At 41.2% G+C, this 13,345-nt stretch overlaps 2 protein-coding genes across 2 annotated transcripts in view; one reads left to right on the top strand and one right to left on the bottom strand.

Annotated features, from left to right (window-relative positions):
- The window catches only part of CTNNAL1 (catenin alpha like 1), a 63,152-nt gene extending 54,734 nt beyond the window's left edge, over positions 1 to 8,418 (top strand). The window contains exons 13-19 of the mRNA XM_074146956.1: positions 2,192 to 2,242; positions 2,339 to 2,493; positions 3,221 to 3,269; positions 4,082 to 4,138; positions 4,280 to 4,399; positions 6,638 to 6,721; positions 6,862 to 8,418. Coding sequence (XP_074003057.1) covers positions 2,192 to 2,242; positions 2,339 to 2,493; positions 3,221 to 3,269; positions 4,082 to 4,138; positions 4,280 to 4,399; positions 6,638 to 6,721; positions 6,862 to 7,023 — 678 coding nt within the window. The 3' untranslated portion in view covers positions 7,024 to 8,418. The remainder of the gene's footprint in view (positions 1 to 2,191; positions 2,243 to 2,338; positions 2,494 to 3,220; positions 3,270 to 4,081; positions 4,139 to 4,279; positions 4,400 to 6,637; positions 6,722 to 6,861) is intronic.
- On the bottom strand, positions 8,090 to 12,883 carry ABITRAM (actin binding transcription modulator). Its single transcript, XM_074146957.1, has 6 exons — positions 12,816 to 12,883; positions 12,679 to 12,730; positions 9,428 to 9,557; positions 8,584 to 8,660; positions 8,446 to 8,515; positions 8,090 to 8,377 (listed from the first exon to the last, which is right to left on the bottom strand). Exons 1-6 carry the CDS (start codon positions 12,862 to 12,864, stop codon positions 8,249 to 8,251), a joined length of 507 nt encoding a protein of 168 aa, XP_074003058.1. The 5' UTR covers positions 12,865 to 12,883; the 3' UTR covers positions 8,090 to 8,248.
- Positions 12,884 to 13,345: the final 462 nt, after the last annotated feature.

Genomic DNA, 13,345 nt, shown 5'->3' with positions numbered 1-13,345 from the left:
AAATCTTTGTTACCAAGTTCTGCTGTGTTGTCGTTTGAAAGGTTGCTGCCTTCTTTTGAATTTTGCAAGATGCATAGATTTGGGGGAGTTATGATTAATAGACAGTTTGGAAGTAGACAGGAAATGTAGATTATGTCCATATGACAAAGAGTTTGTTCACAGAGTAATTTCTTTGCCTAACTGATGCACTAACCTTTGGAACCGCCTCTCTTCCCAGTGCTGTGATTTGGTGCTGCCTCTTCTCTCCCTGCTGCCATCACAGAGGTCTGCCATGCCTGGCTAATGCCCACGCTGTCCCTGCACAGAAGTCACACTGTTCTTGTCGATCTAATTAGATTACATATTTTGTTACATCTGTTTAATTGTGACCATGCTGTCTGCTGGTAATGAGTGGCATCCTAGACCATGCCATAGTTGAGGACAGAGCAGTAGTGATGACTCATGTGGGTGCTTAATGCACAGGTATATTTTTCTCTATAGTGTTAGGTGTCAAATCCTGTTTTAAAAGCAGAGTAACCGCTTATCTGATTTTTACCAGTTCTCCTATTCAAATAGTGTGAATGAACAGTAGAATGGAGAAAACTACGAATCTGACAAACATGCTGAGGTTTCTTTAGTTATTTGTGGATAGAAAAACTTAAGAGTGCTGGTTTTCTTGAATACCCTTCACTCAGCAGCTTAAATATTTGCCATACCTCGTACGTCAAAGTTTATGTTTTTATACAAACCTAGTTTGGTGTTGTGTTCCTTTCTTCTTTTAAAGACTCTGCCTTAAAACCAGCATGTCTTGAATTGCATCTTCTAACATACAATATGGTCAAACTTAAATAATCATTAGGAGTATCAGTTCTTACATTTCTTGCTAAATCTTAAATATGAGATCAGCTTTTCTAATACGTAGGCAAAATGACAGTGTCTAATCTGTGTAGACGTAAGATTCAGAATATTTAGAAATTTTGGGGTGGAAAAAGAGAAATGGCATGAAAGCTACACTGAGCAGCAAATTGCAGTAGGAACTTCAATAGCAGTACTTTATTTTTGCTCAAACTCTCGAAGTGAGAGATGGAGAGTGCACCTGGAGCTTATTTCTGATACTGTTCACAATGTGTAGTGCTGCTTTTTTTTTTTTCTTTTTTTCCCCTGCAGGCACTACTGAGCTTAATTTGCCCAAGTACTCCCACTAATGAATAGCAGCTCTTTTCAGATTCTCAGAGAAGGATTTCAGTCCTGCACTGTTGTCATCCAGCCTCCTCCAGTGGCTCACCTCTCCAAGTTAGGACACCAACTTTGTACTTTCCATTCCTCTGCACTCCAGTGCAGTTTCTGAATGTGGACTGTGGGTCCCATGCCTGCTAGTTTTTGCTCTCTTCGCACAGTGACAGCACCAGTTAAACTGAAGTTAAAGCCAGGAACTGCTGCTCTCTACATGCCAATTGATTCGAAACAAATCATGTGTTCCTGTGTATATGTGTTATGCAGTTGGCAAGCTCTGCCATACCAGATAGTGCACTCACATCAGTACCACTAATTATTCTTTAATCTGAGCCAATATTTGGCTTGCAGCCATACTGGTATTTCAGATAGCTCATGACTTAAATAAGAAGGAAACCCATAAAAAGATCAAAGTGTCAGGATTTGTTTTCAGCTACTTAACAGAGTGACACAGAATAATGAGCTACATTGTCACACTAGTATTTACATGAGTTGTACCCTAGATCAGCTCGCTACTGGCTAAATCAACTTCCAAGTCCCTCTTATCTCAGTATTATCTTTGTTTGAAAAAATGAGTGCGGTAGTACTTGATAAGACTGTTTATTTAGTCCTAAGTATTACTGAGGATTTAGAGAGTAAGGGAAAGAGATGGTACTGCATGAGGAAGTGGAGTCTGGGTCCTGGGTTGGACTAGATGATCTCCGAAGGTCCCTTCCAACCCCTACAATTCTGTGAACTGTGGAAAAGGTGTTTTCCTTGAGACTTTAGGGTGTCTGTAGGCACAGACCTTGTTTGCACAGGCCATTTCAGGAGGACAGCCAGATCAGAACAGGTTCTCAGTTTCTACCGAGAAGTTTGTCTGAATCACCGGAACTATTCTGCAAAGTCTGTCTGAGTATAGAGCCACCTCTTACAATTTGTTAGGAAAATTATTAATAATTCCTTTCATTTAAAAATACTATTTTTTTGTTTGAAACAGAAGCATAATGCAAATCTGAAAGCATTAAAGCCAGTCAAACTAGATACTGAGGTAAGATTTCATCATTTTAGTAAAAAAGCTTTTTAATTTTTTTTCTCGTTTGAAAAAAGTATTTTCAAGGGCCATAAATATGGTTACCATTTACAGGAACAAGCGAAAATTGCAAAACTTGGATTAGAATTGCATCTGCTCACATCTGATGTGGATTCTGAGACAGAGAAATGGGAGGATCAGGAGAATGAGATTGTGCAACATGGACAAGGCATGTCAAGTATGGCCTACTCCATGTATTTATTTACCAGGTAATTACACCTTAGCAGCATGTTTTGGTGGGGAGAAGAGCATTAACAGTGTTTATAAGAAATAAGACAATTTAATTTTCAGAGTATAATGATTGGGACACATTCAGAAAGGAGCTTTAATTTCTATCCTTACGCTTTATAAGTTCTTGGAAATTTCTAAGCTGTTTCATTATGAAATTAGGGGGGGTTTTAAGTGCTAAACATCTGTTTTGTTGCGGAGCAGCTATTTAAATATCTCTTGGATACAGAAAACATTTTAAGAAGCATGTTCATAAGTACTTTCAAAATTAAGGGACTTAAAGCACAGATATGTAACGGTAGATTAGAATTGCTGATCTTGTTGTGCTGAAACTTGCCCATGCAATATCAGCTTTCTTATTTGAAGAATGTAGGATTTTTTTAATAAGAGTTGAGGTTTTTTTCTTACCTTGTAGTCCAATAATACTTAGTATGCCAAAGACATGGATTTCTGTCTTTGTCCAGCTGTTGAGAATTGAGCCATTTCTAATTTCCCAATAGTGCTCTAGCCACTGAGTTGTTTATAGAACATTTTGAAATGCAGTTCTTGTAGTAAGTTATTGTTGTGTGTAGTATCCTCTAAAAGAGTGTTATTTTACAGTTCAGTGGTGTGAATGGGGGTGAGAGATACTGTAAATTGTACAAGTAGCAGGCAAAATAATCTACAGTCTGTACATGGCATATATTCTGCTTTCATTATTTCCCACAGAGGAGAAGGACTTCTGAAAACTACTCAAGATTTATTTCATCAAGCAGAGGTAATATATTTTTAACAGAACAGGAGTTAGGAATTCTGAGTGAAGAACAAATTGGAACTTAACTCTCTGATTTCTTACACATACGTACCATGAATTGACTAGCGACTGTAGATTTTGAACAGGCTAACTCTGGTATGTACTTTCTGAAAGCTGACATTTCAGTGTTCTAGTAGTAGCTTAAGACAGTGTTCCTTGAACTGACAGGTTCCAGTTAGGAGCAGGAATGGCAAACTGGCATTGTGGCAAATATAGTGGACTTCGGTGAATTAGTAGCATTCGTTGTGTCACTTAGCTCAGTCCCCGATAGTGTTAACGGGTACTCTATCCTACTCTGAGCAGCAGTATTTTCATGGGAAAGAAAGAGGTAGAAATTTGAATAATACAAACAAAAGATAAGGGGGCAAGTGAAGGAACGTGGTGTGTTATTTCCCACATGCATGCCTGTGTTTAACAGGAGACTGGTTACCTTTGTCAGGACAATAAACAAACGTAGCAGGTGTCATCTACTCACAAAACTCTTGTGAGCTGCTACAGTGCAAAAATAATTGGCAGTCAGGTGTTTGGTTTTTTTAAACATGTAAAGGCAAAGCCTTTAAACTTTGCTTATCTGGGAGACTGGCCATTTTTAGTGTAGCATGTTATTTCAGCAGTCATGGCAAATCGCTAACTTTCATTATAAAATGTATACAACTATCACAAGTATTTCCTGCTACCTTTTTCTTTATAGCACACTGTTTTATTAAAAGACCAAGGGAAAAGAGCCTGATATTTCATTGTGGTTCATTTTGTTACGTGTTTTCTTCCCCTTTCAGATCTTTGCTGCAGAGGGCACAAAGCTTGCTTCAGCTCTTCATGCCTTTTCTGATCAGGTGATGTATAACCGCTAGAACAGCCATTCAGCTTATGGCACTAGTGATACTGCTTCACGGCTGATTGCGTTATCTTCTCCGGTAACTTAATATTGGAGTCTATAACACAGAGTGGCTTTGTCTTCTCAAAACACAATTCAGGTACAGGATGATGACAAATCTTTGCTTCTGTTGGAGGCTGAAAAACTGGTCTCTATATGCAAGCAGCTCCAGATAACAGCTAAAGCTTCTGTCCAGGGTAAAAGCGCTACATTTACGAAGGTAAGGTAAAAACTGTATGTATTGCTGAAAGTAAGACCTAACGTTTTGAAATATAGTAACTTACTAATTTATGCTTCTGTTAAAATATGAAACAGTTCATGACAGCTGAACTTCTTGGATTGACAGAGGACCATAAAAATGAACAAGTACAAAATTTTACAATGTTGTGCAAGCATTTTTCTGCTATGCAATATGTCATCGTTGCTGTTACTTGTGTAGAAAAGGAATTTACTTCAACTTGAGAAGCTGATGTGCGAAATACAGAGGAAGAACAGCAAGATCTGTTCCTCTTGCTGAAAATGTTTTGTCTATTGGGACTTTCCTCACTGATAACTGTAACCTAAGCCATTTACTGCACTATCTTGTGTCAGGAAAGGATGTTCTTCAGCATGGGTACTACTGTTTTCTAGACTTCTCTCCACGCCTCCCCACCCAACAGCAGAGAAGGGCTCCAGTGAAGTTTAGCCTGACCTGACCCAACCCCCTCGTTCATGCTGAGAGTTTGATAAGAGCAAAAACACGGTAGCAAAAGATAAGAGCAAAAAGCACGGTGACAGCACCCAGCATACGTGGGAGGCTGTCAGTGGATAGCTTAGACAGGATTACTCTGCAGGCTTACATGAATGTTTTCTTTAGGGAGCGTGGATATCCAGGTTTTGTATAACTGGCCCACTGGCCACAGACATATCACTGATATTAGTGTTTTAAGGAACAGTTTTCCTACCCTTAACTTATGAACTTTACCATCAAAGAATCAGTAAAATAAGTAATAGGATTTTTTTCCTTCCTTTTACTAAAAGTACTGAAATTATCATTTGGGTTTTGGATTTCACTGTTAGTGAAGGAGTTTACAGAAATGTTTCCAAAGACAATGATGTCCCTGGACTGCCCTTAAAAAAGAAAAGTGGAAAGGTGTCCATAGGCTTTCACTACTTTATATTGCTTTTTACTGCTGAGAACTTTTTTCAGAGACCTTCTGTCAACATCTCCCTCAACCTACCCACTAGATAAAGAGAGGTACTGGAATTTTATCTTGCTGCAACTGAGAATTCTCAGTTGAATAATACAAGATGGAGTAATGCTGTATATAATAATACTGTAATCCACTAGATTACAGTAATAATCCTGTAATTCACTAGCACTTCATTCAGAGACATAAACTGCAATTAAGTGTACCTCACTAAGAAAGGTATAATATTAATCAAGGTAATTTGTATTTCCACCACTGTAATAATTATTGTTATTCTGATCTGATTGATGCTTAACATAATAAATTCCAAACCCCAAAGACTCTACCACTGAAATACATGCTTGCTTCTTAGTAGGTAGAGTCTACCCTAGACTGCCCAGTGTTTATTGTGATATTATTTGTATGTATTTTAAGGAAATATGTATACAGCTGCCGTTAAAGTTTCAGCCTTGTTACCACGATAAGTAGATCTCCAAACTTCAGTGGGGAATAGAGGTCAGGATTTTTGAAGAACTTCCCTGATCAGCAATAAGATCAGTGTAAGCAAGACTGTTCCTGTGCACCTACATGTTTGTTTCCAAGGAGCTATGGAAAAGGTGTTTCAGTTTTCCAGCAGGGACTCGAACTGTCCAGCCCATCCAAGCCATTCAAAACCCAACTGAGCACCTGAGGGCTACTGCTTGGTTTGTTGTACACTCTGTAGCTAAACTAAAAGGGAACTTCAGTCTGCTTATACAGAGTGATGTATCACTACATAGTGATAATAGCCTATCAAATTAATGTTTCTTAATTTGTGACCTGTGCTAAGTGTTAGACTTGAGGCATTAGCTAAATCTTAAAGCATTTGAGTTTATTTTCAGTGTAACTCATATCAAGGTAAGGGCTTACAAGGTTGTATGGCTTTCTAAATCATGCTGACAGGACATAAACTAAAAGGAAAACCATGACAAATTGTGGTGAATCATACTTAGATGGTAAGAGCTCCTTTCCAAGACACTTATATTACTGATTAATATTATGATATTAATATTATATTATTATGTGTGTCATTCCCTTCTGCTTCCTAGCTCAAGTGTTGGCTTAACAGAAGGGAAACTGTTGCTTTACACGTACTACATAGAGAAATGTAAAAAGGCAATGCAAAATCTTTTGATTAGAAGGTATTTATGAAGTAAAAATATTACCTTACCTATAATTATCTCATGCATTAAACAATTGTCTAATAAAAGTAATCAGTGGTCTTATTCTACTCTAATTATTTTGTTTAGGTTGATGCATGCATTCTGAAAACAAGGAACGTGATGACTCTGTTATGCCAACTTCTTCCGCTTTGCTGCAGATTGCTGAGAAAGGTGAGTACTTGGTTCATCTGCAGTATTTTAAAGGTTGTGGGGGTTGTTTGGTTTGTTGTTTTGTTTGTTTGGTTTTGTTCTTGTTTGTTTTTTGTTTTTTTTTTTTTTAAGAAATCTTTTTTTTATCTATATATACACAGAATAAAGCGGGAAATGGCTGTCTGAAACCTGCCCCACCATGGAGAGAAGACAGAATACGAACTGGAACAAATGCACATACTCCAGAAAGGAGAGCTGAGACGTTTGGCATCAAGTCTTTAGAAAGTCACGTAACAAACATGACGTTTTTAGAGAGCAAGTAATTATAGCACTTAGAAATGCAGGAACTCCCAGTTGATAATAACACTTGCTGAATTTTCAATATTGCTTTCGTTTGTGGAAAGTCAAACCAGGTTAATTTGAATTAAAACTGTTGACCTTTGTCACATCTAATAGATGTCCCGTTACTTAGCAATTACAGCACCAACAGGTCTAATCATTATGTATGTTTATAATGTGAATGCCTTTCCTATGCTCACTATTGATAATGGTTTTGTAATTAATGCTTATGAATGTCTTAATGGATGTTTCAACCCAAAGATGCTGCTAATAGACATTTTATATAAAGAACCTTGTGCTGCATATGCTATATGTAACACTACTGTTGAAGTCTGTAATCTCATCTCTGGCCTGTTTCAGTCTATGTATTTGCTAAAGCAGAATCAGGAATATAGTCTGAAAGGCTGTGGCCTAAAGCACTGAAATGTTATCTTAGTTACGAGTTATACCTGCAATGAAGTAGTTCTAGGAAAAAAAAACCTCTTTCCACAGCTGCACCACTGAATTCTAGTCTTGTTGACGTGATTCGTATTTCCAAAAGTGTATTTTTAAGTGATTAATACTCTTGACTCAAACCCTTTTCCTTTTACCATCTCTATTTGTAGGTGGCAGCTGTTGCTTCCTTTTTATTAAAACTTATCTGAGCAGAATTTGAATTGCCTGTAGAACAACTGAACTATTATGTAGACTTTACGTTATACCATTTAAAATTTAAAAAAATGGATACTGATTATGACAAACTTCTGTACAAAGGGCATTATTTGACTTCAGGATGCTATGAAAATATAACCTGGTGTGAAATACATATTCTCAAGTTTATCTGCTCTTTGTACATAGGCTTCTGTTGCATTTTTATTTTCAATTCACCTTTGTCACTTTTGTATTAGTTTAGCTAAATGAAGTGATAGCCAAATCATGTGATTTTTCTGTATCTGTTGAGGTTGCACTGAGCAGAAGCAAAGCTGCCTGTGGAACATAAATAGTCTCCAATATATCATTCTGTTCTTATTTAAAACTTTCTAGAATTGAGAGAAAGAGAAAGCAAATTTTAATACAAACTATTTGAACTGTTTTATTCTTGTATGAAACAAGCGTTTAAGTTCCACTTTTAAAAACAGACACTAGGCCTTTCAATACCATAAAAGTTACAGTGTACAAAAGAAGTAGCTTATTTAGTATCAAATACAGACAATACCTATATAATTAATTTCATGAAGAAGAATTAAGACGTTTTGACAACACTTCCTTGTATTCCTTCTGCGTCAGAAGTCCTTGAGTTATACTCTTGCTTTCTTCAAATTTGGGTAGAACCACTGCGATGTATCCCTCGGTCGATGGCTAAAATGCAAGACTAAAGTTAGTAGTGAAATAAAAGTTAGAAAACAAAAAGCAAAAATGTTTCTTACCTTTTCTTGTAGAAGAGCTGGATTGCTAAGAATGTTTTCATTCACTTCTATCAGACGCCCTCGTATACAGCTGCAAAGGTGATAAGTTTCAGTAAAAGTGCATGCTACATCAAAGGAAGACAAAAGGAAAAACCTTACCTATAAATGGTGTATTCCTCTCCGTCTGATGAAGATATCCTGCACAGAGGGGCAAGTTCTGTTAAAAACTGAGCTCCCTGCATTTGGAAAAAAAAAACAAAACACACATATGTATACATTTTTAATTACACAGGGCTTTTTAAAATATTGCCATCAGCAACACAAGAAATTGGTGAGCTTCAGACCAAAGCAAGGAAGTGTGACAGTAACAGGTCTTTGCAACTTACATAGCTGTGCTTCCCTACAGAAGAGAATATGACAACTTAGTTATGGGCACAAATAGATTAGAAGCTTGTAAGAGTTTACAAATTTAGTCATAATTAAGTTTATTGTGGAACAGCAGAGTTTGTAGTTTGACCAGATTAAATTTAGCAAAGAGAGGAGGGAAAAAAAAGCACAGTTGGTTTTAATATAACCAGGTTAAACCACATTTGAAGACCGACCATGAAACACACTGAACTGGTCCATCTGCTATCAAGGTCTGTTTGACAAAGAACAGTAGTCTCCAAATCCTTGGTGTTTTTGTGGAATGGTGGAAACACATTTTTATGTATGAAGGCATGTCTGAGTCCCTCTAATTACTATGAAAAAATGACTAAAACCAACTGTTAGCCTTGCTTTGAACAACACTGGAAACCACCGGTGCTGCAGAAGCACTGTAAGACCCTGGCTGGGACAGTTAGATGGGCACCTCCTGAGAAAAGTCTAAATTATTTAACTATGGAGGGGCTGTTTTAAAATAAAATGCAAAGGTAACCTGGTACCTTTCTATCCTAGAAAGGACAGAAAGTCTCAGGCCCTGTGAGAGTTGAAAATGAGAACAAAACAAATCAAAAAGTCATACCCTTTTTGACTTCCCAGAGACCTTATTCTGGAGCCTGCTACAGTTGGCACTGATCTGGTAATTAATGCTTGTAATTGTTTTTCCATTTTGAAGAAGAGGATGGGCTTCTGCCAAGGTGATGACACAGATTCTGCAACAAGAAATGTAATTATTATGCTGTAGTTGTGAGAAGCCATGGTCTTCCGTTCTAGTCTAGGCAAGCTCCACAACCACCTCCGCCTATACTGGTAGGATTTAGAACTGATACCGACTACTTCATTTGGGCTCCTAGTCTAAAATGCTTGCAGGACTTCCAGTGTTGTAAAAGCTCTTCTTTACTTTCATTGTGTAAGCAGTCTTCTTCCTTCTAGTTCAGCAGGAATGTTAAGCTGATATTCAGTGTGACTCACAGGAGGGGCACCTACCAGGCCCAGGGAGGATGCAAGGACAGACGGATTCTGGGTGACAGCGTGGGTGTTGAGTAGGGTAACCGAGAACACAATTTACCTGAGCTAACAAGATAATTGTTGGCTGTAGATCAGAAACAAATTTTAATTTCCCGCTTACAAAAACGTCAGATGAAAGATCAAATCAGACTCACTTGCTTCAGGGCATCCTCCTACTTGACATCTGCTGTACCAAACTGAATTGCATTCGGACCCAAAACAACCCCCACAGAATGCTTTATTTTGAGATGCCGGACTGGCTCATCAAAAGCAGTACACTTCTTAGGCAGAACCACAGTCCTTAAATACGCGAGAGCTCTTCTATCTGTTGTACCCCACGCCAGCAGACTTGGTTCATTTGTCTTTGTGACAGCTGAGGTCATGACAATCATGACAATGACATGACAATGTCATGACAACTCATGACAATCAAAAGCACAGTATGCTTTTGTAGGAGAATGTAACACGGGGCAATGTTTCTCAGGACAGCTCAAGGCCGGCAGTGGGCAATAGTTACAACAGATGAATCCTTCGCTGATCTGTGCTTTAGCTAACCTGCTGCTTGCGTTTTATCTTTCTTCTAAAGGAGGGTTGTTTTTTGTCACAGAACTGGAGAGCTTGAGACAAGCCCAGCTGCAGAGACTGGGTTAGAACCGTGCTTGATGCACAAACACACAGAGCCCAAACTTGCCAGTAACTGAACAGCGATGAAGCGGTTCTGTTCAACAGGAGTTTAAAACCCAGAGCAAGGATCAGACTTAATAGAACGGTAACTGTAGAGAAAACCGCGGCACAGAACCAGAGCCTTCCCCGAGCGTGGATGCTGCATCCATCTCCCTGCACTGTCACATCCCTCTGCAAGTTCCCACCAGAGGGAGCTGGATCCTGGCGAACCCTTTCAGCATCCCCCGGCAGCTCACAGGGACCAGCAAAGCTCCCTCCTCTCCACCCCTTCCCTTTTCTCAAGGGAAGATGACAAATCCTCCATTTGAGCTGTTACCGCTATTAAAGCCAAGACCCGGCAAAACAAAAAAAAAATCCACAAAGAATTTTACACTGCTTGGAAATACCTAATCAAGCCACAGCCCCACACAAAATAATGGTAAAATAATACTTTATAGAGCATTTAGCTAAGCTGCCGTAGAAGGCAAGGGCCCTGATATTTCAGAAGTCAAAATAGCAAAATAATCTTTATAGACATTTGAACAAGTGGTTCTATTTTTATTCCCCCCCCCCCCCATATCAACAGGACTTAAATTGTTGTCTATAGAAAGGTTTTTATAGTAGACAACTGAGACTAATGATTACATATTTAGTGCAAATGCGAGGCTTTTTGTCCATCCTTGCTGTTGCTGTCATACTGCCAGATACTCCAGTTTTCTGTTTCCAAAGAACGAGAAAGTGAACTGCATGAAACAGCCCCAGCTCTGGAGGCTGCAGCGAGGCCACCAATGGTTCTGCCAAGCACGCCCTTCCCATCACTCTGAATTCCTAACAGGAGCAGGCAACCCACTGGGGACAGCCAAGGTCTCCATCTGGCCTCCTCTTGGCTTCTCTCGACACGTGGGGATTGGCACTGCCCATTTCTGTGCAGATGGAAGTTAAGTTCTGTTCTTCCCTCAGGCACTAAGCACCCCAGAGACAGCCCCGATGCCACCAAGCCACGTGCAGCCAGGACAGGTTGTAGCTGTGGGGCAGGAGCTGGAGAGGGTAAGGAGGGTTATTAAGAGTCCAAAGCAGGTACAGGGCTGATATCTCCCATCCAAATGACTGGATACCCAGCTACAGCAAAGCAGCAGCAATGTAATGTATGGCACTTTATTTCCTATCTTGCAGTCACTGCATGTAGTACAGGGAAGTACCATTAAAAGCAATTAAGTTGTACATATAAAAAGCAAAATGTTTGTTCAAATTGAGCTAATTAATTTCTTAGAAACCAAGTTAAGCAGATTAATTCTAGACATCGTTATGAAAAAGCCTTTCGAAATGATGCTCTTCTGCCGTTGAAGAAGATATAAAGGGCCCTTCCAGCAGCAGAGGATGCCAGATCTGGAGGGCAGCACTACAGACAGTGAAGGGGCCTTTTAAAAGAAAATAAATAAATCTGTTGGGCAATTTGGGGCAATCACAGAATCGTCATGGTTGGAAAGGACCTCTGAGATCACCAATTCCAACCATACACACAAAAAAACCCCCTACCGTCTCGGGCGCTAGAGCATGCCCTGAAGTGCCATGTCTACATGTTTCTTAAATACCTCCAGGGATGGCGACTCCACCACCTCCCTGGGCAGGCTGTTCCAGTGCCTGACCACTCTCTCAGTGAAGGAATTCCTCCTGATATCTAATCTAAACCTCCCCTGCTGCAACCTCAGACCATTTCCTCTGGTCCTGTCATTATTTGCTTGGGAGAAGAGGCCAACACCCACCTCTCTACAACCTCCTTTCAGGTAGCTGTAGAGCTCCACTCTTACTGGAGTGGTAATTAAAAAAGGGCAGAGGAAACCTAAAATTGCTGTCACTTTCTCATCCTCCAGAAAAATCCCGGATGGCCTGGCATTGTCCACCTGTCCCCTCTCCAGGGGCTTCTGCCTGAGCGGTGCCTGTTGGGCCGACACCCCGAACGGCAGCGGGCTCCGGCTGCCCCGAGCCACCGGGGGACGAACGGGGCGGACCGGGGCGGCTGCCGGGGCTCAGCCCCTCGCTGCGGGGGGGCTCCCCAAGGGCCGGCACCCGGCGGCTCTGGGCTGCCCGCGGTCACCCGTGCTCGGGAGAGGGCGGAGGCGGTCCCCCAGCACCCCAAATCCCGCCCCCGGCCCCGCCACTCGCCTGTTGGAGTGCTGCAGCACGCAGAAGTCCTCGCACGGCCGCCCCTTCACGTCTGCAACGGGACACAAACACCAGTGACCGCGCACGCCGCTGCCGCCCCGGCCCCGGCCCCGGCCCCGATCCCCGCCCGGCGGTACCTGGCTTGTACCAGCGCGTAAAGTACCGCTCCGCGCCGCCCGCCGCCATGCCCCCCGCACCGCCGGCGCGCAGCGATGACGGCCCGACGCTCCCGCAGCCGCCGGTTCCGGCGGAGGCGGCCCCGGCCCGTCCCCCCGTGCCCGGCGCCGCCCCGGGAGGGAGGGAGGATGAGCGCGGAAGGGGAGAATGGTTCTACGGAAAAACCCTTCCCTCGCCTCCACGCCCGTGCGTGGGGAAGCAATTCCAGGGGGAGGCAGGCGTTTTTACTAAATGTAAATAAACATAATTTTTTTTTTTTTTTTTGTGTGAGAAAACGCTCAAAACCCAGCACTTGGTTCAGTGGTTTATTTTCTCTAGCGCACAGCAATACAGTAACAGCCACAGTGATCATACACGGACCAAACCAGCATTTTCAACAAACACACATCTCATTAAAACACCTTCCTGTCTCTCGCTTGCGGCGAAGAGAACGACCCGGATTTTCCACAGACGTTTTAAGCATGCTGCTCTCCCAGTTCCCGCAGGGCAA

The sequence above is a fragment of the Numenius arquata genome, chromosome 4 (assembly GCF_964106895.1).
Source record: "Numenius arquata chromosome 4, bNumArq3.hap1.1, whole genome shotgun sequence".
Lineage (NCBI taxonomy): Eukaryota > Metazoa > Chordata > Aves > Charadriiformes > Scolopacidae > Numenius > Numenius arquata.
This window is presented reverse-complemented; position numbering and strand designations above follow the sequence as displayed.

Excerpts from the sequence above, each read along its gene's own strand:
- ABITRAM (XM_074146957.1), bottom strand. The coding sequence starts at position 12,864 with ATGGCGGCGGGCGGCGCGGAGCGGTACTTTACGCGCTGGTACAAGCCA. Across the intron at positions 8,661-9,427 it reads TCTCTGGGAAGTCAAAAAGG|GGAGCTCAGTTTTTAACAGA; the intron begins GTATGACTTTTT and ends TTCCAAATGCAG. Across the intron at positions 8,378-8,445 it reads CAGCTCTTCTACAAGAAAAG|CCATCGACCGAGGGATACAT; the intron begins GTAAGAAACATT and ends CTTGCATTTTAG.